The sequence below is a fragment of the Mauremys reevesii genome, linkage group 1, assembly GCF_016161935.1.
Source record: "Mauremys reevesii isolate NIE-2019 linkage group 1, ASM1616193v1, whole genome shotgun sequence".
NCBI lineage: Eukaryota > Metazoa > Chordata > Testudines > Geoemydidae > Mauremys > Mauremys reevesii.
Genome location: NC_052623.1, coordinates 27,330,988 through 27,353,207, shown reverse-complemented (window position 1 = coordinate 27,353,207; position 22,220 = coordinate 27,330,988). Strand labels below are relative to the sequence as shown.

Genomic DNA, 22,220 nt, shown 5'->3' with positions numbered 1-22,220 from the left:
ATTCAATGCACAACATTTCAATGAGTTTTAACTACATGGAAAATTTGAAGAGTCTGTGTTATTCCATTATAACTTGAGACATAAAAGGACCAACATAAGGTGCCTAATTTCTTACAGGAATCATTTAAAATTAATTATAACTCAAACCAATAAACTGATTTACTGATTTATGTGTAAATTCCCGGACAATTCATAGTGTACTCAAAGAGTAAGTGCTGTAATTTTGGGGGGTAAAGCTGTATTCTTTCTATGTAACCAATAGGTTGAATCTCTGTGTCACATGGTGACTGGCCCTTAAGTGAAGATGAGGGGTCCACTCCCACCAGTAACACACTTCACTCACTTTCCCATGTGGAGAAAATGATCAAAGTCACATGAGAGGCAGGTCATGAGGCTAAATCAGGCCTTCTGGAGTGGAGATAAGACAAAGGACTGTGGAGAGCCAGTGCTGGGAATTGATGCTTGGTGGAGACTGGGAAGAGACCCAAACGAATCCCCTAAAGGAGGGTCTGACGTAGAGCCATCTCTTGGGTATGGCGACTGCCCTGGGCCCTGCAATTTGGGGGGCCCTGTGCAGGAGGGGAGGGAGGCAGGAGGTGAGTAGACAAGCAGGGTGAGGAGGCAAATGGGGAGATGAGCAGCGGGGAGGAGAGCGAAGAAGAGACCCCTTGTCAGAACTTCCCCCTCCCCCCAGCCCCTCCTGCCTGCCAGCGGGCCTCGCCGATCAGCGCCTCCCCTCCTCCTTCCAGCACCTACCACCTGCCGTGGATCAGCTGTTTCGCAGTGTCAGGCAGTGTTGGTGAGGGGAGGAGAGAGGAGCGAGGGTGCAGCGTACTTGTGGGAGGGGGGCGGAACTGGGCAGGGAAGAGGCAGGGTGGGAAGAGGTGGGCGGGGCCTGGGGGGAAGGAGTGGAATGGGGGCGGAGCCAGGGGGAGCACTCCCCAGCAGATTAGAAACTCAGCGCCTATGTCCCGGGCCCTGCTCCCCCCTGGGGATGGCCCTGGTCTGAGGGAAGAGACTGAGCAGAGCCAGGGAAGGGCAGAAAGCTGATCCCAGAGGGCAAGCTGAAGAGTTCTGAAATCATCTGAAAAGACAAGCCCTCAGGAAGGAGGAGGCTGTGCCCAGTTTGAGACTGAGGGTGGAAGGCCGCGTTGTGTTTTTTCTATGTGGATACCCTTCAGGGAATTTTTCTTTACTGACTTTGCTGGCCAAAACACTGTGGCAATCAAACCAGGCTGGAAGGTTGGGAGATGCAACTTGAGTGAGGGGAAACTGAGGAAGATGCTAGCAGCCTGACACCAGACTGGGGTTAGGTGGTGCTGCTTTAGTACAAAATTCAACTCAATCCTAAATGCAAACAGCACTTCCATAACTAACTTACTACTCACCTTTCAGAAGCACTTCTTGGTCCCTAAAATACTGCCATTTCTCCCTCATTGCTGCCTCTACATCATCCCTGGTTACAACCTCCTTTTGCTCTAGTTCTTTGTCCTGTGTTTTCAAGTTGCTTAGCAGACTGCGGATGTGTCCCAGCTGTTCTTCCTTCAGATAGTCATTCTACGAGAGGAACAACAGTAAGATACAAATAAAAGGGGTTTAAAATCTCTTCCTGAGTAACAAATTGAAATATCACTTGGATCTGTGACAGCATGGGCCCTTGCAAAAAGTAGAGTTGAAGATGTTTTGTAAGTCCCAGAAGTTTCTAACTAAACTCAAGCCTGTTACCACCAGGAAAAGGGAAACAAATGACTGTTAGTCTGCTCAATATTCCCATTGCTGAGAATATAGGCTGTATGTTGCGTTTTAACAATAATACTTATTACTGACTTATTTGCTTAGATTCAGCAGAATTCTGGGCACCATACAAACATTCCTTATAACAACATACCACATAAGTTCTATCACCTTTGTTTTACACATGGTGAACTAAGACAGTGAAAGGTTAAATGACTTGCTCACAGTCACAGAAGCAAATTAGCATCACAGTCAAAATTAGAACTCCAGGGTTTTCTGGTTCCTGTGTTTGTACTCAGATCACTGCACCATGTCTCTCTATCATGTCGCCCAAACTCTAGTTGGAAAGAGTCTGCAGCTACCAATGTAGTGAGTTTTCTCCCAATGCCACACCATAAGAGATCTAAGTACTATACAAGCCAAATACATACCAATGGGAATCCAATAAAATACGCAGCTAGAAAGCTTCAGAGACACTTTGCTTCTCAAAGGATCAGTGCCCAACTGACCAGAGAAATGGGGTGAAAAAAAGAGGGAGCCCAAAGAGCTGTCAAAAGTAGGCTAACCAAAACAAATGGTACTGCAGCATACTCTAAAATATCCTCCAAGAACTAAAAAATGAAAGGAGTCCCATGAGAGGCCATGAGTTGGCTGCTGACTAGGGGGAAAATCACAAGAGACTACAGCTGTCAGTGGAGAGCAGAGCCAAATTAGCTGCTCCCAGTGATGTCAACAGTCCACAGCTGGAAGAGAATAGATGCTGCAGGAATCTGGGAAACACCAGCCACATGAAGCTACAACTCTCCTAAGAGGAGACTTAAAATCAGTGACCTAATCACGCTCTATCACTTAGTAAAGCGCTACAAACAGAGGGCAAGGGGAGGATAGGGACCTTATTGTCCACTTCACCTTCTGGAAGAAGCCTAGTCTGCAAAACTGTTTGATTGCCAAGGTCCAACTCTTTCATTTCATTGAGAGAGACAATCTTCCTTGAGCAATACATTATATATATATTTCTGGAGTCCAAAGTTCACTGTGCTCTGATACTAACCTAATTAGGCCTTGTACTAAATTTCTTTTTGAAGTGTGATTCTTCTGGAACAGTGACCATGTACAATTAGTACCCTGGGGTTCCATGTTTCTTTGTTTCTAAAGTGACTCAATGTGGTTAATTTACAAGTAAGTTATTTCTCTATCTGATAACGTTGTAAACTCAGCCTGGAGTGTTGAGCTGAGCTCTTTTCCTCATTTTCCACTATATTTGAGGTTTTGCAGGCCACACTAGTCCCTCATTTTCACTTGTGCAACTTCACTACATCAGAAGGGATTAATAAAATGGCACCTTCTTATTCAACAGATCTGTATTCAGAGTCATTATCTGCTCACTTAAATGACAGAAATAAGATCAGACTGATTTTTATTCCTCTTAAGCTTGCACAGCCAGCATGGGTAATAGAGAGGGAGTTGGATTCTATTTCTTCTTATGCAACAGCCACAGAATTGTTTACTAAGTTCCAAATCACCATACCCATGCAACCCATTTTTACAGTTATTTTTGGAGCAGTACTCCACTTTGTTACATATAATTTAGAATGACAAAATTATGCCTCTTTAAGCAATATAAAGTAATTCACTAACCTTGTTTTCAAAATAGGCTTTGCAAAATATTAATTGCTACAAATACTGTAGTTACAATAAGTGTATTTAGTTTACAATGACAAATGATTTAGCCTTACTAGCTAAAATACACTCGAGAACACAAGATAGGAAAGAGATGCATGTTTACTTACTCTTTCATGATATTTTTTGTTCTTTTCTTTCAGTTGCTTTAGTTCAAATAGAAGCTGATTAATTTCCTCTTCTTTTATCTGAATTCTGAAGAGAAAGAAGCATGTATGAAGAGTCATAACACAGCTACAGAAGAGAGAGGGAGTGAGTAGTTATTTTAAAGTAAATTAGATACAAATACTAGTTAGTGCTTTTTGCCTGTAGATCTCAAATTGCTTTGCTAACATGGGTAAGCATGGTTATCCCCATATTATTGGGCCACAGAGCAGTTAAGTGACTTCCCCCCAGGTCTCTTAACTCTGTCAGCTGCCCTATTCCCACGATCATGCAGTGTCTCCCTAATAGGCCAATGCCTCTTCAATGCAGAATTTTGAGTGGGAAGTGGGAAACTCCATGGGAGTCTATTCGCAGATTCTTCTAAGTTGTCCTGCCAAGGGCTGGAGTTTGCTCCCTGCAAAAACAGCTGGGGATTCGGCTTCCTGAACACTTTACAAACTATGCATTCCCTGCTGATGGGCTGCACTGAAACACACAAACATATGCATGTGCACATACACACACAACTTGTAACTGCAAAAGAGGGAATTATTTAATGGTTTGGCCTGCAGTAACTTTTTGGGCAGATATTTGGTCAGATCAGACGTGATCAAGCAGAAAGGCCATTTCCCCAACTGTGTGGAAGGGCTTCCTTGACGTTTGGGGGACAGGAGGCTACGGAGAGTACATAGCAAGCTTGCTGTTCTCACCAGCGCTGTCAAAATTTGCACAGCAGAGGTTAGCATGTGGCCACTAATTGCTAAATAAAAAAACAATTACCTATCTTTCTGTAACTTGGTTCTTCAAGGTGTGTTGCACATGTTCATTCCACGGTAGGTGTGCACATGCCCCAGGCACAGTCATCAGAGACTTTTTTCCCCTCAGCAATATCAGTCAGAGTGGCTTGAGCTCCCTCTAGTGCCACACACACTCCTGCATGCTGGTATAGGTGGACTGGGCTGCCCTAAACCCCTTCTGTTTCTTTGGACCAGATAGACTCCGAAAGAGGAAAGGCAGGTGTGTTGTGGAATGGACATGTGCAACATATTTCAAAGAACAACAATTACAGAAAGGTAGGTAACATTTTTTTCTTCTTCGAGTGATTGCACATCTCCATTCCACTGTAGGCAACTCACAAGCAAACTCACATGGAGGTGGGCCGGGAGTCTAACTGAACAGTGATTATAAGACAACCTGTCTGAAACTGAGACTCTCTGGTCTGATGGGAAATGGCATAATGAGAAGCAAGAGTGTGGACTGATGACCAAGTCACTACTTTACAAATGTCCACAATCAGCGATTGTGCCAGGAAAGCCACCAAAGTTGCCTGTGCTCAAGTAAAATGCACCAATACTCTAGCTCGTGGGGTTATATTAGCCAGTTGGTAACATAAACAAATGCAAGAAGAGATCTAGGATGAGATTCTCTGCATGGAAACTGATAGGCCCTTAACTCTGTCTGCAGTCGCAATGAACTGCGTGGAGGATCTAAAGGATAGTACCCTAGGTAGAAAACTAAAGCCCTTCTCACATGCAATGAATGAAGTTTTTCCTCATCTCTGTGTACATGGGGTTTTGGAAGAATGTCAGCAGATAGATTACCTGGTTAACATGAAAATTAGAGACTACTTTCGGGGAAATTTTGGATGAGGGGAGAGATGGGCTCTGAAACTAAGGCTCTCAACTTGTCCAGCCTTCTGGCAGAGGTAATTGCCACAAGAAATGCTATTTTTATAGAGAGGTGAAGGAGAAAGCAAGTTGCAAGGAACTCAAAGGCTGGTCCCATCAACTTGGCTAGGCCTAAATTCAAATCCCAAGGAAGGCTCTTGTATGTGTGGGTACAATCTGACTAACCTTGTTAGGAACTGGGTGACCATGGAGTTAGTGGATAGTAGATCTCTTTCCTCTGAGACATGGAAGGCTGAAATAGCTGCCAGATGCACTCTTATAGAGCTAATAGCCAAAGTCTGTTTTAAATCTAGAAAATAATCCAGTACAAGGTTCTGGAGTACCCATTCTGGAGATACACCTTTCTGACGAGACCAAATGGAGAAGCACTTCCACTTAGCCAGGTAAGTGTTCCTAGTTCAGGGTTTTCTGCTATTCAGAAGCACTTTCTGAAGGCCCTTCAAGCAGAACCTTTCAAAGGGTGTCAGCTATGAAGCATCCACGCCATCAGATGGAGAGCTCAGAAGCTGGGATGGAGCAGGTGCCCATGATCCTGGGAAATTAAGTCTTGATCAAATGGGAGAGACAGCAGAGGCTCAACTGACAAGATTAGAAAGGTTGAGTACCAGTGTTGACGAAGCCATGCCAGGGCATGAAGTAAAGGAACTGAAGGGAAGGTGTACAGGAGGAAATTCTTCCAAGATAGAAGAAAAGCAGCTGTCAGTAAGCCTGGACTGATCCCGTCCCATGAACAGAATTGAGAGCATTTTCTGTTGGTTCTTGTTGCTAACAGGTCCACTTGGGGAGTCCCCTAGAGCTGGAAGATGGACCTGGATATAGTGATCAGTCCAGGCAATCGGAAAAGGACTTGCTCAGCACATCTGCTAACGTGTTCTGTTTTCCTGAAACGGAAGCAGCCCTGAGATGAACTGAGTTGGTTGTACAAAAAATCCAGAGACAAACTGCCTCCTGGCACAGTTGAGTCAAACATGCCCCTTCCTGCCTGTTTATGTAAAACATGGTTGTTGAATTGTCTCTTAAAATTAATAAATTCTTTCCTACTATGTGGAGGAGGAAGACCAAACAGCCTAGACTTACCACTCTTAACTCCCTGATATTTATGAGAGTCTTTAGATCTCAAAATGACCAGAAACCTTGAGTCTATAGGGACCTGATGTGAGCTCCCTAACCCAGGGATAATACATCTGTGACTACAGTGAGGCTTGGTAGTGGGAGGGGAAAAGGGAACTCCTATGCAAACTTTCAGAGGGTCCATCCAGCAATCTAGAGATGACAAAATGAATGCTCAGACTCCCCAGTGAACTCTACTGTCTGTACCAGTTTCAGGATTGATTTGTTCCAATTTACTAGGAGCCCCAGTATGTTGTATGTGGACAGGATAGTAGTTATGCTGAACAGGACTTGAGTTTCAGACCGACCTCCGATCAATGAGTTGTCCAGGTACTGGAACATATGGACACTTAATTTTTGTAAATGCACTGCCACCACCATTATGCACTTCATGAACACCTGAGGAGCAGCTGACAAACCAAATGGAACTATTGTGAGCTGATAATGGCAACTATTCACCATGAGTCTGAGAAACTTCCAATGGTTGTGGCATATTGTGACATGGAAGTAAACATCCTTTAAATCAAGAGCAGCATACCAGTCCCCTGTTCCAGGGAAGTAGTAATCTAGAACTAGTAATCCAGGGAAGCAGTAATCTAGAACTTCCTCTACGGCCCCTGCCTGAAGAAAAGACTGGACCTCCCATTGAAGGACAAGCTCATGAAAGTGGTCTCTAAAGTGGGGTGCAAGGGGGGTAGAAATGAACTGGAGGGCATATCCCAGTTCCATCATGCTTAAGACACACCAGTCCGATGTGATGTGGGTCCAAGCACTTAGGAAGTGGGACAAATGACTGGTAAACAAAAGATGAGAAACTGATGCAATTATGATAACTGGTACACTCCTCTAGACCCATCCATCAAAATGCCTCTTTGGAAAAGTCAGCTGAACAGGATGATCCCACTAATGCTGAAGAGGAGTGTGGTTCAGGGCACCTCTTATAACCCCTTCCTTTTTTTCTTGGTGGATCTTGGGATCAGGGAACAAAATCTTGGTGCCTGTACAGCTGCTGCAGACAAAACTCTTTTCTTTTCATCGCTGATTCCAAGGGATTTGAGTGTTGACCTGGAATCTTTAAGGCTATGAAGCCTATCCTCTGATTTCTCTGAAAACAGCAAGGGGCCTTCAGAAGGGAGGTCCTGGATAGCCTGTTTGACCTCCAGATGACTGCAAGCATGAATACCTTCTCATAGGAATAGCTGGTGCCAGGGTTCGAGCATCTGAGTCTGCACTATCCAAACGGTCCTAGAGAGTAGTTCTGGAAAACAGCTTCCCTCGTCAGCCATTATTGCAAACTCCTGTCTACAGTCCTCTGTTAACTTGTTTTTAAATTTTATAACGTTCTCCCTGAGGGTCAAGTCATAGCAATTCAGGAGTGCCTGTTGGTTCACAATCCTGAGTCACAGACTTTCTGAGGAATAAAGTTTCTGACCAAACAAATACAGTTTCTGAGTCTTTGCCTTTTGGTATGGAAGCTTGTTGTGCTGTTTTTCCGGCTCATTGGCATCTGCCACCACAAGAGAAACTGGAGGGGTGGGAGGATGAGACTGAAAATATTCATAGGTTTTAGAGGAGACAAAACATGTCCTCTCAGCTCATTTTGCTTTGGGGTGCAAGGAGGAGAGTGTCTACCAAAGAACCCTGACTGGCTCCATGGTGGCTTCATTAATTGGTAAAGCCACCCTGGCCAGGATAGTTGACACCAACATGTCCACCAACTTGTGAGAGCTTTCACTCACCTCTTCTGCCTGAATGTTAAGTACAGAAGCCACTCTTTCTAAAAGATCTTGATGAGCTCTGTAGTCCTCTGGCAGTGGTGAGTCATTTGACTGCTCAATAGCCTCATCTAGTGATGAGGACGAGGAAGCAATAGCCATTTGAGGTGGTGATTGGTCTATGACTTGCGGTGGAGAAGCTGCCCAAGTGATTTCTGGCTGCTTGGTACCAGTCTCAGTTCCACTTCCTGGAGAATGGTGCACTCAGTGCCGATATCTTCAGTGCATTCTCCACGATAACAAGTGAGATGGCTGAGGGGAGGTCCTAGCTGGATGGGGGACCCCCCTATGATGTCCAGTACGACCACTGGTATGGGCCTGGAACCCATCTTTGCCTGGACAATTGACCTTTAGAAGGAGGCCAATGCTGAGGTTGCTGCACAGCCTATGGCCTCGTATAGGGGGTATTTTCTCCATCCTGGATGACATACAAATGACCTCACCTCTGAGTCCGAAAAAGAAAAGTCAGATACGTCTGACAACTTAGGGGCAGATCCAGATGGGACTGTGAGAGGCAGTCTGAGCCTGGGGATGGTGGTGCCAGGAAAATTACTGGAGGCTTTCTGCTCAACAGCATGGGCCTTTGCGGAAGCTTGGGTAGCAGTACTACAGAATCTCGATGCAGTGAGGTATGAGCTGTAGACATCAGTATCAGCTGCAAACCTTCTACCTGCCAGTGATACCAGTACTGAGAGGTTAAGCAGGTCCCTTGCAGCTGCATATGCCTCTGGCCTGGTTGGGAGTGGCACCATTTGATGGCTCCGCAAAAGTCTTCAGGGGCTGGCCTCAGCAGACTTGGCAGAGGCTCAGGAGGCAGCAGTCCCCTCTTGGGAGATGACAAGTGTTCCTGGAACAGCCACTTCCCTGAATGCTCTGTAGAGTCTCTGCCTCTGTCTGACTTCAGTACCGACATAGTCAAGAGAGGTAGCAAACCTGAAGAAGGCCTAAGTCTTTTCTTCGGTACTGGCAATGGGAATGAGGAACCACAGACATCTCTTGTTGAGTGCTCCATAGTGAAGCTGATGTACTTGTGATGCTTTCCCTGTGTGACAATTCTGGTGGGAGGCAAAACGCTGCCTCCATGAGCAAGCATTTGAGTCTCATTCCTCTATCTTTTTGGAGCAGGGCTTAAGTCCTTTGCAGATGTGACATCTGTCACTAATGTGGGATTCTCCCAGATATTTCAAACAGGGTGGGAGTGGCATCGTTCCAGTACCAATCCCAGTACCAAATGATAAAAAGTGGTCAAAAAAGACTTAGAACGCAAACCTAGCACTAAAAAACGTAGTAATAGTTTACCACAGACAGGATCTATACAGAAAGAAATGAGGGAAGCACTTGACTTAACAAGTCTGGAATTGCTCCAACAACCGCCACTGGTGGTAAGAAGGAACTGAGGGGATTCAGGGGTGGCCTCACCCTCTTATACCAGTATGCAGGGGTGCATGGTGACAGAGGGCACTCAATACACCCCAGTGGATACTGCTGAGGAAAAAAACTCCCAACAACTGTTCATGGGGTGCACACACGCCTACAGTGGAATGAGCATGTGCAATCACTGAAAGAACTTCCCAAACCTTGATGAGCAGCTTCCATGAGTTTCTCTGCGGCACTGGCCTAAGAAACTGCATTTCCTATTTTACAATTTTATTTCTACAGGAAAGAAAGAGGAGGGATGAGGAGTATAAATAAACCATACTGACTGCAGGGCTAACAGCAAAGCACCTTGGTATGCTAATGTATAACATTCTGTTGTATTGACTGTACCGATATAGGACAGGCATAGTAGTTCAATTATCTAGCTTACCATGCAAACACTGGGCCACATTTTCAAGGGCTGTTTCCATAGCTGGGGCCAGATTTTCAAAAATGCTTTACATCCAGCAGCTCCCACTGTGATACTTATGGCTAGATTTTCAAGAGAGCTCCACATGCAACATTCTGAACTCTGAAAATCTGGCCACTTGCTTTGGTGCCTAAATGGGAGCTGAACTCTTCTGAAAATCTGGCCCAGTGAGCCTAATGCAGTATTTCTTGCTCATCCACACTTCTGTTAGCTTCCAGGGGAGCGCTGAGTAAGTAAGAAATGCAGGCTCAGACCTGAAAAGTAATTTATTCCGAATTTGCTGATAAGCTTAGCCCAGTGAACCAGCTCACAACATTCATACCTCTTGCTGGATGACTTTTGTTTTATTTTGTTTTTTGTTTTGATTATCCACTGAGCTCTTAAAGGCAACTTTTTCCAGTAGTCCACTTAGGCTATGTCTACAGTAAGAGTGCTTTACAAGTATATAGGAATACTGATATACTATACCCATAAAACACTACCGGTGTAACCATAGCTTACACGAGCAAAGCTGTGCTCTTATTCCACACACCCCATGCACACGCCCCTGCGTGAAACAAGCCATACCAGTAAAAGTGCAGTTTTGCCAGTATATGATGTGTTCATACTACTGGTTTTTTTCAGCACGTCTGTGTTGGTCAGGGATCTCACCTCTTCATATTTCTGACCAATATAGCTACACCAGCAGAAATCTGTAGTGTGGACACAGCCAGTTCTCTCAAGCTCTGAAATCTTCTAACATTAGATATATTAGGTTACTAGTTATGTCAATTTCCAAAACCATATTTAATCTATGTCATACCACTTTCCAGAACTGTCTTACCCTAGGGCCTAATAAAGGCATGTGTAACCAATTACAATTAGATCCTCTACTGTTCCACAAAGTATCATTCTCTTTTTTTCTTCCCATTCCTACTAGTGTGTATTGAGTCAAAAGGAGATTTTTTTCCCCTTAATAAATTCGATCTGGATTTAGTCATGTAAGTTACAAGTTATCAGTATTGCATTCTCTGCTGTCAATTTGCCACTCTGAGTATCTGCTCCAAGGCATTCTTTAGATCCTCTTTTTAAAGACTTTAAGAGGAAAGTATATATTGAAGACACAGAGGAGTCTTTGGCTACAGTAAAAATATACTACAGATCAAAGAGATTATGGTTTGGCTGCATGCTATGCCCATTGTTTACTAATTCACTATTTAAATTACATTCATTTTATCAAAATTATTCCGGTCTATTTTGCTATTCTGAACATTGATGCTGATCTTAATTTCCATCATAATGGGTGAAGGAAGCTTCAATGGGACCTCAAGACTGGCCAATCAGATGGTATTAATGTCTCTGTTTTTGTTTTTTGAGTATCAAAAATATGTAGATGTATAATAAATTTTCAGGGGTTTTTGTTAATATAAGTAACTTTCTTACCCTGAAAGGGCTGTCTATTAAAATGTCAGATTCAAAGAGCTAGTGAACATGCTTGATTAACAATCTCTTTGGTACTGTTTTTCTGGAATAATGTATATTGCGTGCAATATTTTATAATATGTAGAGAGCAGTATTAAACCACACCAAAATCCAGTACCAAAATGGTCTGGTAATTTACCTGTGGCACATCACCAGGCCCCACTAGTTCACAAGTGAGTTGATACTATCATTGAATTAGGAAACTCTATTAATGATGCAAAGAATAGCAACAATCTATGAACAGCAACAGTAGGAAATTTCAACCCAAGGGAGAAAAAGAAGATGTGGAAGTTTTTTTAGAATTTGACAAATTAATCCTCAAGATACACCTGAGATCCTGGGAATAGGGCAGCTGACAGAGTTAAGACAGGGTCCTTCTCTTGAGAGAGGTAGGTTCATACGTATCATTATGCTCATTTTTACAAATAAAAAAAGTGAGGCAGATGTTAAGGGTCTGATTTACAGGGGTATCAAGGAAAAAAATAAGATGTGCACATCTCCCACTATGGTATTAGCAGATTAAAAAATAAATTAGTGTCAATGAAAGACTCTCCTAACAAATGAGTCATCTATTTGGATGTTGGAACTGCCAAAACTGTGAACTGACAAGAAAGCTATTGTTTTTCTCATCCAAATAACATATCTTGGCTGTTTTTTAGTGGGATGATATATTGCTTTGTTTGTTGATTTATTGGGCCATACTCAGCTGAATCTGGTCTGTTACTCTATGGGAGCTCCCAGTGTGCTCCTTGAAAAATGCTAAATAAAGTGCATACAGTTCTACAGAAACCCTACACAAAGTCCTGCAAACTCTGGCAAAATACACTCGATCTGTAGGCATCTGCTATTCTGCTGTCTGGCCTTGTGACGTTATGAGTGTAATATAATATCTCATTGAAAGGTGACAGGGCCAGAAAGTGTTAATTAACTCACAGACTGACCTGACCCATTATTTGGACTTCTGAGTAACCAGTGAGATACTATAGAAGCTGTTATGTGCTGGCTTGGTAAATCTAAGTATTGGAATATCCACCAGTTTTGGGGGTTTGTTTGCCCCGTTCTGTTTGCAGTTCACCCTGATTGAGTGACCTCAGCTGGCTCCCACAGGCAGCATCATCACAAGCCTTGTGTTCCTTTTCCAGACATTGAACTAGTATTTGTTATTCTTCAAATGTTGATGTGAACTGTTGAATGTCTGCCCGCTACTAGGGGTTTTTCCTTTCAAATTAAATCTGATAAAAGGCACAGAGCTAAATACTAACTTGTTCTCCTGTCATTCATCTTCCAAAAAATCAGACAGCTAGTAAGTCAGGTTATTTAATAACATATTGGTATATTCTCCTCTTTCCTCCCTTCTTCTCTTTTGCTTTAACATTTTTCATTTTAGGGCTTTCCCTCCATCATTTTCAAAGTCAACAGAGTGCTGCCAAACATGCAGCTTTTCCCAGTGCAAGTAGCTTACAATGAAGGAACTTTCCATGTGGCCAAGTCCACAACTACAATCTTTAACCATGACTGTGTAACTTAGAGGTACATTCATCATAACTGGTTGGTTGCAAGTAACACTGTTCAGTTTGTGTCCACTCAGCAGCTTTTTCTGCCATCATGACATCTGTGTTTGTGTGGCCGCACCTACCAGGCAGGTTACCTGAATCCATACAAGTGCATGCTGGAGAAATCCTTTCAGCTATCTTTTATTGCCTCAACAAAGAACAGAATGCCTCAAGGACATGCAGACAGACACAGGGAGCAAGGCATGTCCCTAGCAAGTAAGATCAGTCACACTAGTTACACAAACACGGTTTGGGAGGCCTATTTCCATTGAAAACCGGAGTAGTGTGCTGAACTGGTTACAAGAAGGCAACCAAGTGCCAAATATGCCTCTAGCAGGGAAAAAATACTTTTAACTGTTATGCTGATTAACCAAGCTGGAAGTGTGGAGCTACAAACTGTCTTCAGAACCAACCCTGCCAGTGACCGGTTACAGATTCAATTGGGTCTTGATGGATTCTGTGCTATCAGATGATGTTATCCATAATAACCAAGGATTGTACATTTTGATATGATTTTGTGGGATATCTGATTGCATAGCTATGGAAAGAGGGAGGACTAAACTTAGTTACAGCGGCACAGTTGGGGTGTCCAGCCACACAGCAAAATATGTGCTCCCAACCAGTTACAGGAACTGAACATTATTTGTAGCAGGGGATTCACATGCTTAAGATTCACCAGTTAGTAACAAATTATTAACAGTGTGATGAATGTCTAACCTGAGGAAAAAAAGAAAATGTTTGACCCATTGTTTTCTCTCATATGCACAGGAGGGTGAAATGTTTTCTCCCATATGCACAGGCTTACAATCTGTATATTGTATCACAAAATAATATTAAAAAATCACAATCATCACATTTCCCCATGTTAAAACAGCAAATATTTCGACTGGCTGAGATAAGTGCTATTTGCTGTCTGTTTTACATGTATGTTTTATACAAACTTGAGAATTAAAATTTATGAAACATACTGAAATGCCAGCAAAGCTTCTGGGAAAGATGATCTAGCTTCTTTAAACTGCCCAACCTGATTCTCTTTTTTCTTCTTCTTTCCCATGTTTTATGCTGCATGTGTTCGGGAATTTAGAACATATCTAAGAAAAACAAACAAGGGAAATTAATGATCTGTATAACTTCACATTCTTACCTGGCTGTGCACCTGCAACAAACAACTCTGAAAAAGTGGATGTTTTATCAGCAAAAATAGAAATAGTGAAATAATATTTAATCACAGGCTAAAACAAATCACTTTTCCAAAAATCTTTTCAATTTCAGATAGGTTATTTTTTCAAAAACCTAATATTAAAAAGTTACTTGGGGAAGTAAAAATAATAGTTTAGAAAACAAAATAATAGTTTAGAAAACAAATGTCCTTACCTATGTTTACAAATAGCCTGGTCTGAAATAAACTGATGAAATTTAATAAGGACAAATGCAAAGTGTCCACTTAGAAAGGAACAATCAATTGCACACATACAAGATGAGAATTGACTCCCTAGGAAGGAGTACTGCAGAAAGGGATCTGGGGGGTATAGTGGATCACAAGCTAAGTATGAATCAACAGCATAACAATGCTGCAAAAAAACAGTTTTAAAGTACATTACAAGGAGGGTGAAAAATTTTTCTTATTAGCCTCTGAGGATAGGAACAGACTCAATGGGCTTAAATTGCAGCAAGGGAGGCTTAGCCTGGACATTAGGGAAAACTTCCCGTCAGGGTAGTTAAGCACTGGAACAAATTGCCTAGGGAGGTTGTGGAATCTCCATGATTGGAAGTTTTTAAGAACAGGTTAGACAAACATCTGTCAGGAATGGTCTAGTTATTACGTAGCCCTGTCCTGAGTGCAGGGAACTGAGCTAGATGACCTCTCGAGGTCTCTTCCAGTCCTTCACTTCTATGATTCTGTGACTGTGTGATTAAATATCTAATATACTTTTTATTGTTTATGCTTCCCACACACACATACTTTTTACATTTATTTCAACTTGGACAACAAAAATGAGCCCATTTCACCTTATTTTTCTATTCGGTTTCACTGTTAGAATCTCACATTCTAGTCCAATATTTTAGGATTTGAGTTTCAAACACTGCAAAAAAATGTGTGTTGTTTGAAAATGTTGACTGGAATTTTTAAACAATAATTATATCAAAATATTTCTATTGATTTTAGTTTTTGAAAAATCCTGCTTTTATAAAGCTTAAATTTAGGACCTCAGTTCAGTCATAGAATCATGAAAAGTAGGGCTCAAAGGAACCTCAAGAGATTATTTAGTCAATCCATACAGAAGGGCTTACAAGACTGGGCCCACTGTCCCATTGCTAAATAAGGGCCAAATCGTGCAAATATATACTAGTAGTCGTGCTTTGTAATGAGTAGTTGCATTGACTTCAGCAGGACAAATTATGGCAGTAAGCACTAGACCCAATTGTAAATGATTTCAGGATCAGGCCCTTCATGCTAGTGGGGAGCTATGGCCGCCAATTCAGGAAAATTCATAAGCTCGGGAAGGCACTTAAGCACATGCTTACGTTCTAGTGACATGTACTCAATGCTGTCCTGAACTGGGGCCTATGTAGCAACTAGTAATTGCATTCCTTAGGATTGGAATTATTTCATTCTCACAAATCCAACCGGCAGTTGTTTCTTTTCTAGCCATTTTTCTTCTGTTTCCAGTCCATCTTTATCAGGCCAGCTCTAGTTCACTTCTTAGTATGCATCTCTCTGCCTCTTCTTTATATTCTTCCAGAACTATGAATGTTTGTTGTAGCTCTGACATGGGTTTTGATTGTCAGAGCTGGGAATAAAACTGCTTACAGAAGGGATAGGCATGTCAACAGTAATCCCTACGTGTATTGTCTTGCAATGCCAACCTCTGGAATAAAGTGACAGCGATTCTGTTGACAGGCTGGTAGCATTCATATATAAAAAACAAATCACAAGGAAAAGGTATCTATAGAGTTTCTTCTTTATTACATTTCAGCTGTATTTTCATTTTAATATGAAACTACCCAGCTGCTTGAGTTCCAAATGTTAATTAATTAACACACAAAAAACTTAAACAAAGGTTGCTACTAGTCCACAGAACTAATGCCATTACACACAGCAGGCTAGATTCTTTCATCCTGCAGTAGACATAGCTCTCCTGGACCCAAAAGGGTAGAACAGGTGGCTTAAGCATCAGGGCTTCTCTAACTCACACCAGCTCCTTACATACAGTCTTAACTCTGAGTCACAACCACCACTTCCACAATAGGACAGGCTGTTTCCTATTAAAATTAACACACAAAAAATGTTGGGAAGCAGCACAGCATACTCGACACAAATCCATTAAAACAAGGAAATGAACTTAAGACACCTAACTCTAGACATCGTCTAGTCCTCCACCCATAGGACCCAAGCTTACTATTACTACAAAGACCATCTACCACAGACCATGCAACCTGCCAGTCTACATCCCAGCTTTTATAAGATTATTTTTTTCTCAACATGAGTGGCTACTGTTTGGCATAGTAGTTGGTTGCATTGGTAGAAGGTAGATTGGTAAAGGGCAAGTGCAGAAGAGCAGTTTAAAGGGAGTGATAGAAGGCTGGAAATCCTAGAGAGTCAGATTTAGGGTTGGACAAGAAAATGGGAGCTAGGAACCTATCATTTATGCCTTTGAAAAATCTCCTCCTTAATATTTTATTCAAAGGCATCTTTACCACTCCAAGTAAGCTGCATATAGGAAATCTACCTGTACTGAAGGACTGAGTCAATTTTGCTCGTTTTGATTATGTGGCTCTAGAAGAAGACTGATTGTTTCAAATCTGATGCTTAGAAGAGGCAGCCACCCATGTCCTCCCTCCCCCTCCTCCTCCCCACAGCTAATTATTTAACAGTGACAGCTAATTCTCATCATAAGAGTCTAGTCCTGGAAACTTCAAACTCCCAGCAGGGACATGTGACCTGGCCTGGGATCCTCACAGCTATATGCTGTGTAGACCTATCCAAAGGGACCTAGATCAACATTTCCATGTTTGTATCACAGTAGGAAATATTTGCATTATAGAACCACATTGTGATGTGTCTGCTGCAGCATCGTAACATTTGCCATACATGAAGAAACCACCAGGCCCCAGGAACCCATTTGGGTATAAGGCCCTGATCAGCAGACCTGTCCTTAGTATGCTTACAGCCCCCCTGCAATTACTTGTTAAGTTCATTTTTATTGATCAAATTCAATGTTTGCCACAGGCAGGGATTTAAAAAATAAAGAGAGTGGTGGGTGCTAATTTTAAGGCTGGAATTTCCCAAGGGGCTTAACTGAGTTAGGTGCTCAAATCCTACTGAAATTCAATGGGAGGAGGGTGCCTCACTCCTTTAGGCTTCTCTGAAACTTCCAGCTCAAGCACAGGGGTGCACAACATGTTTTGAAATGCAGCAGGATCAGGTTAGGTTCTGGGCATCCTCATTTCAGAATACAGAATCAAAGGGTAAAAAAATAACCATTTGCCTTTTCCATCTGTGCATCTACTGTAGTGATTTTCCTAAGAAATAGAAAATGGTGGATCATTCTCTCCCCCCACCCCCACACCTCCTCCCTGGCTCTTCCATATTTATGGTCTCTGGGTCTTCCTCTAAATGGATTCCATGCATCCATGCTTAGTGCAGAATACAGGGATCAAGAAAGTATTTCAAGCAGCAAGTTTTTGGCAGCACTTGTTTCTGAAGCTCAAGCCACAGCTGAGCTTGAGTGATTTATCTGTGAAATTCCTTCAGTGAGGCGAACACCACACAAGCCTCCAAGCCAGACCAAGGTGAACAACATACAGTAATAACACATTTAATAGATAATGCAAACCAAAGAAAAATACATAGATGAGAGGGAGCAGGATACATTTCTGGGGGCTGAGAATTGATTACAGATTTAAAGCCAACAAGAAACAATTTACAGAAGGATGATTTATTTAACTTCTCCCAAACTACTGTCACGCCTTGTCTACACTGCCACTTTACAGCGCTGAAACTTTCTCGCTCAGGGGTGTGAAAAAACACACCTCTGAGTGATGCAAGTTTCAGCACTATAAAGTGGCAGTGTAGACAGTGCATCAGCGTTGGGAGCTACTCCCCTCAGGGGGGTGGGTTTTTTACAGCACTGGGGCTGCTCTCTCCCAGCGCTGGGGCCGCAACTACACAGCCACATTGGTAGTGAAGACATACCCTCAGTCACAGCTCTACCACCACCACCACCATTACAATCAGTACCCCTGCTGCTGTAATCTCCCCACCCATCAGCAATATTCCACCACAGCCAAACTACTGTAACCATCACAGTCATGACACGCCCCATCACCATGACCATCAGCATGATTACCACCCGCATCCAAATTGTTTGTTAACCTTCATTGCCACCATACCTATCAACTGTGCCCCCCACTATTAACCCTACACTTCAAACACTGTCACACACAACCTGTTCCCCCAACTACTGTCAGTTACCCACACACTCTCCTATCATGTCACATGCTCTGCATCTCCCACCTGTCATACACAACTATGCCCCCACCATAGTCCTAAACGTCTGCAATCACTGTGGTCTACTGCCTGCAGCCTCAGCCACTATCAACACATACCTGCACCCCCACCCATCCTTATCACCCACCAGCACCCCCACCACTATCACAACACTCACCTGCACCCCCAGCCACACGCACCGATCCACATCATCAGTGCTATCACCCATCTGAACCCATCATTGCTGTCACCACACCTCCAGTCACCATCATCAACACACAGCCATCACTGCTGTCACACACCCGCCGCACCCTCAGCTGCCATCAACACCCACGTTCACCTCAGACACCATTTCTCTCACCCACCCATACCCCAGCCACCATAACCAACACCCAGCTGCACCCCCGCCATCACTGCTGTCACCTGCCTGCACCTCCAGCCACTATCACCAACACCCCCCGCACCCCCACCATCACTGCTTTCACCGTCCTGCACCCCCAGCCACTATCACCAACACCCCCGCACCCCCACCATCACTCCTGTCACCCACCTGCACCCCTAGCCACTATCACCAACACCCCCCGCACCACACCTCCAGTCACCATCATCAACACACAGCCATCACTGCTGTCACACACCCGCCACACCCTCAGCTGCCATCAACACCCACTTTCACCTCAGACACCATTTCTCTCACCCACCCATACCCCAGCCACCATAACCAACACCCAGCTGCACCCCCGCCATCACTGCTGTCACCTTCCTGCACCTCCAGCCACTATCACCAACACCCCCCGCACCCCCACCATCACTCCTGTCACCCACCTGCACCCCTAGCCACTATCACCAACACCCCCCGCACCCCCACCATCACTGCTGTCACCCTCCTGCACCACCAGCCACTATCACCAACACCCCCCGCACCCCCACCATCACTGCTGTCACCCTCCTGCACCACCAGCCACTATCACCAACACCCCCAGCACCCGCACCATCACTGCTTTCACCGTCCTGCACCCCCAGCCACTATCACCAACACCCCCGCCCCCCCACCATCACTCCCGTCACCCACCCGCCCCCCTATCCCCAATCACCAACCACCCCCCGCACCCCCATCATCAATGCTGTCACCCACCTTCACCCCCAGCCACTATCACCAACACCCACCCGCATCACTGCTGTCACCCACCTGCACCCCCAGCCACTATCACCAACACCCCCGCTCCGCCACCATCACTCCTGTCACCTTCCTGCACCCCCACACACTATCATCAACACCCCGCACTCCCACCATCACTGCTGTCACCCGCCTGCACCCCAGCCACTATCATCAACACCCCGCACCCCACCATCACTCCTGTCACCCACCTGCATCCCCAGCCACTATCAACACCCCCCCCCACCCTCACTCCTGTCACACACCTGCACCCCCAGCCACTATCACCAACACCCCCAGCACCCCCACCATCACTGCTGTCACCCGCCTGCACCCCCAGCCACTATCATCAACACCCCCGCACCCCCACCATCACTCCTGTCACCCACCTGCATCCCCAGCCACTATCAACACCCCCCGCACCCCCACCATCACTCCTGTCACCCACCTGCACCCCCAGCCACTATCACCAACACCCACCTACACCCCCACCATCACTGCTGTCACCCTCCTGCACCCCCAGCCACTAACACCAACACCCCGCACCCCACCATCACTGCTGTCACCCACCTGCACCCCAGCCACTATCACCAACACCCCGCACCCCCACCATCACTGCTGTCACCCACCTGCACCCCAGCCACTATCACCCACACCCCCGCACCCCACCATCACTGCTTTCACCGTCCTGCACCCCAGCCACTATCACCCCACACCCCACCATCACTGCTGTCACCCTCCTGCACCCCAGCCACTATCACCAACACCCCGCACCCCCACCATCACTCCTGTCACCCACCTGCACCACCAGCCACTATCAACAACACCCACCCCACCATCACTCCTGTCACCTTCCTGCATCACTGCTGTCACCCACCTGCACCCCTAGCCACTATCACCAACACCCCCCGCACCCCCACCATCACTCCTGTCACCCACCTGCACCCCCAGCCACTATCACCAACACCCCCCGCACCCTCAGCCGCTCCCACCCTGGCGCCTCCCTGACCCTCCGACTCCCGCTCCCGCCCCAGTGCCGCGGGCCCCGGCGGGCGGCGGGGCAGTTACCAGGGCCTGGCCGGCTGGGGCGGCCCCACTCCCCGAGCTCCGCGGCCGGCCTCGCTCGGGCGCCTCAGCCCAAACTTCCTCCCGTAACTCGGGCAACCTCAGCCCCCTCCCCGCCCTGGGCCGCGGCGCCGTGGTGTCAGCGTTCAAGCAGCGCCCCCTGGCGGGCCCGTGCGGGAGTTGCAGGTTCCAGCGGGAAGGAGTGGGGACAATCCCTCCCCATTCCAGAAGCCGGGCCCTGGGGGGCTCTGCAGCCCCCCCCCCCACACACACACATACTTTGTATGGAGGCTAATGGCATCTGCAGAGCTGTCTGCCTTACTGTGAAGGGAGCATGCCTCTCTCCAAATCCCTACCTCAGTACCTGCTCCGGGGCAGGGCCCTCTGTACCCACCAAGCAGGCAGCAGGTAGGGTGACCAGATGGGATGAAGAAAATTTAGGAACACATATGGGGGGGCCCGCCGGCAGAGCAGGAAAAAAACAAACAGAGTCCTGGAGTCCCACTGGCGGGGGGGGGGGGGAGAGGGAAAGAAAGAATAAAAACCAGTGTCCCGCAGGCAGAAAGAGAAAAAAAATGGAGGAAAAAAAAAGCAGAATCCCGCCAGCGGAACAAAACAATACAGGAGTGCGAAATAGCGGGACAAATTGCATCCTAACCAAACATCAATTGGGACACGGGTGGGACAAATGGCTAAAAATTGGGACAGTCCCGATTTTATCGGGACATCTGGTCACCCTAGCAGCAGGGTTGGAGCCAATCAGGAGCACCTGCCAAAATTGCTTTTAGGCTTTTCTGTGATTTGCTGAAGGTCAGCAACAGAAAGGGCTTCAGACACCTCTCAGGACGTAAGAATTGTCCCCTGGGTGGGAATCTCTGGGCCAAGTTCAAAGCCGAGATTCTCAAGAGGTATTGGTGAGGGTGAGGGAAGACCCGACCCAACCCAACTCTTGTATTGCAGCGTTGGAACTTTTTATTATTTGTATTGTTGTCGTGCCTAGTAACCCCAGGGCACAAAGCAGGGGCCCACCGTCATTCCTGCTGTACAAACAGAACAAAAAGACAGTCCCTGCCCTGAAGAGTTTCTACTCCATGTTTGTACACTGCTTAGCACAATGGGGGGCTGTTTTCAGCTAGCCCCTAGCTACTATTGTAACAAACATGATTAATAATATAATACATAGGAGATGAAACACAAAATGGGCAAATGGTAAAGTCGAATGACAAATATTTAGATACGTAAAGGCCTGGTTTCAACAAGAGAGAATTATACTTTTATACCTTCCACCTACATAGATGATAGATGCTGGTAGCATCTTTCAGTTCAAATTATCCTGAAGTACTTTACAAACTCTCTTTGGATTTACACTAACAAATGAATAGATTACAAAGTCAGAAGGGCTTTGTTGGCATGTGGTCTGCCCTCCTTTATAACACAGGCCGTAGGGCTGCGCTGAATTAATTCCTGTTTGAACTAGAGCAAATCTATGAGAAAAACATCTAGTCATGATAGAAAAT

The 22,220-nt window shown here is 45.1% G+C and overlaps 1 protein-coding gene across 2 annotated transcripts in view; it reads right to left on the bottom strand.

Annotated features, from left to right (window-relative positions):
* The window catches only part of CCDC83 (coiled-coil domain containing 83), a 37,699-nt gene extending 16,847 nt beyond the window's left edge, over nt 1-20,852 (bottom strand). Inside the window, exons 1-4 of one of the 2 annotated variants that reach the window (XM_039497023.1) lie at nt 20,707-20,852; nt 13,960-14,082; nt 3,525-3,609; nt 1,389-1,557 (exon numbers count right to left, since the gene is read on the bottom strand). In XM_039497023.1, the coding sequence (XP_039352957.1) occupies nt 1,389-1,557; nt 3,525-3,609; nt 13,960-14,045 (340 nt within the window). In that variant the 5' untranslated portion in view covers nt 14,046-14,082; nt 20,707-20,852. The remainder of the gene's footprint in view (nt 1-1,388; nt 1,558-3,524; nt 3,610-13,959; nt 14,083-20,706) is intronic. The other variant, XM_039497024.1, reaches the window with a different exon arrangement.
* Between the last annotated feature and the right edge of the window lie 1,368 nt (nt 20,853-22,220).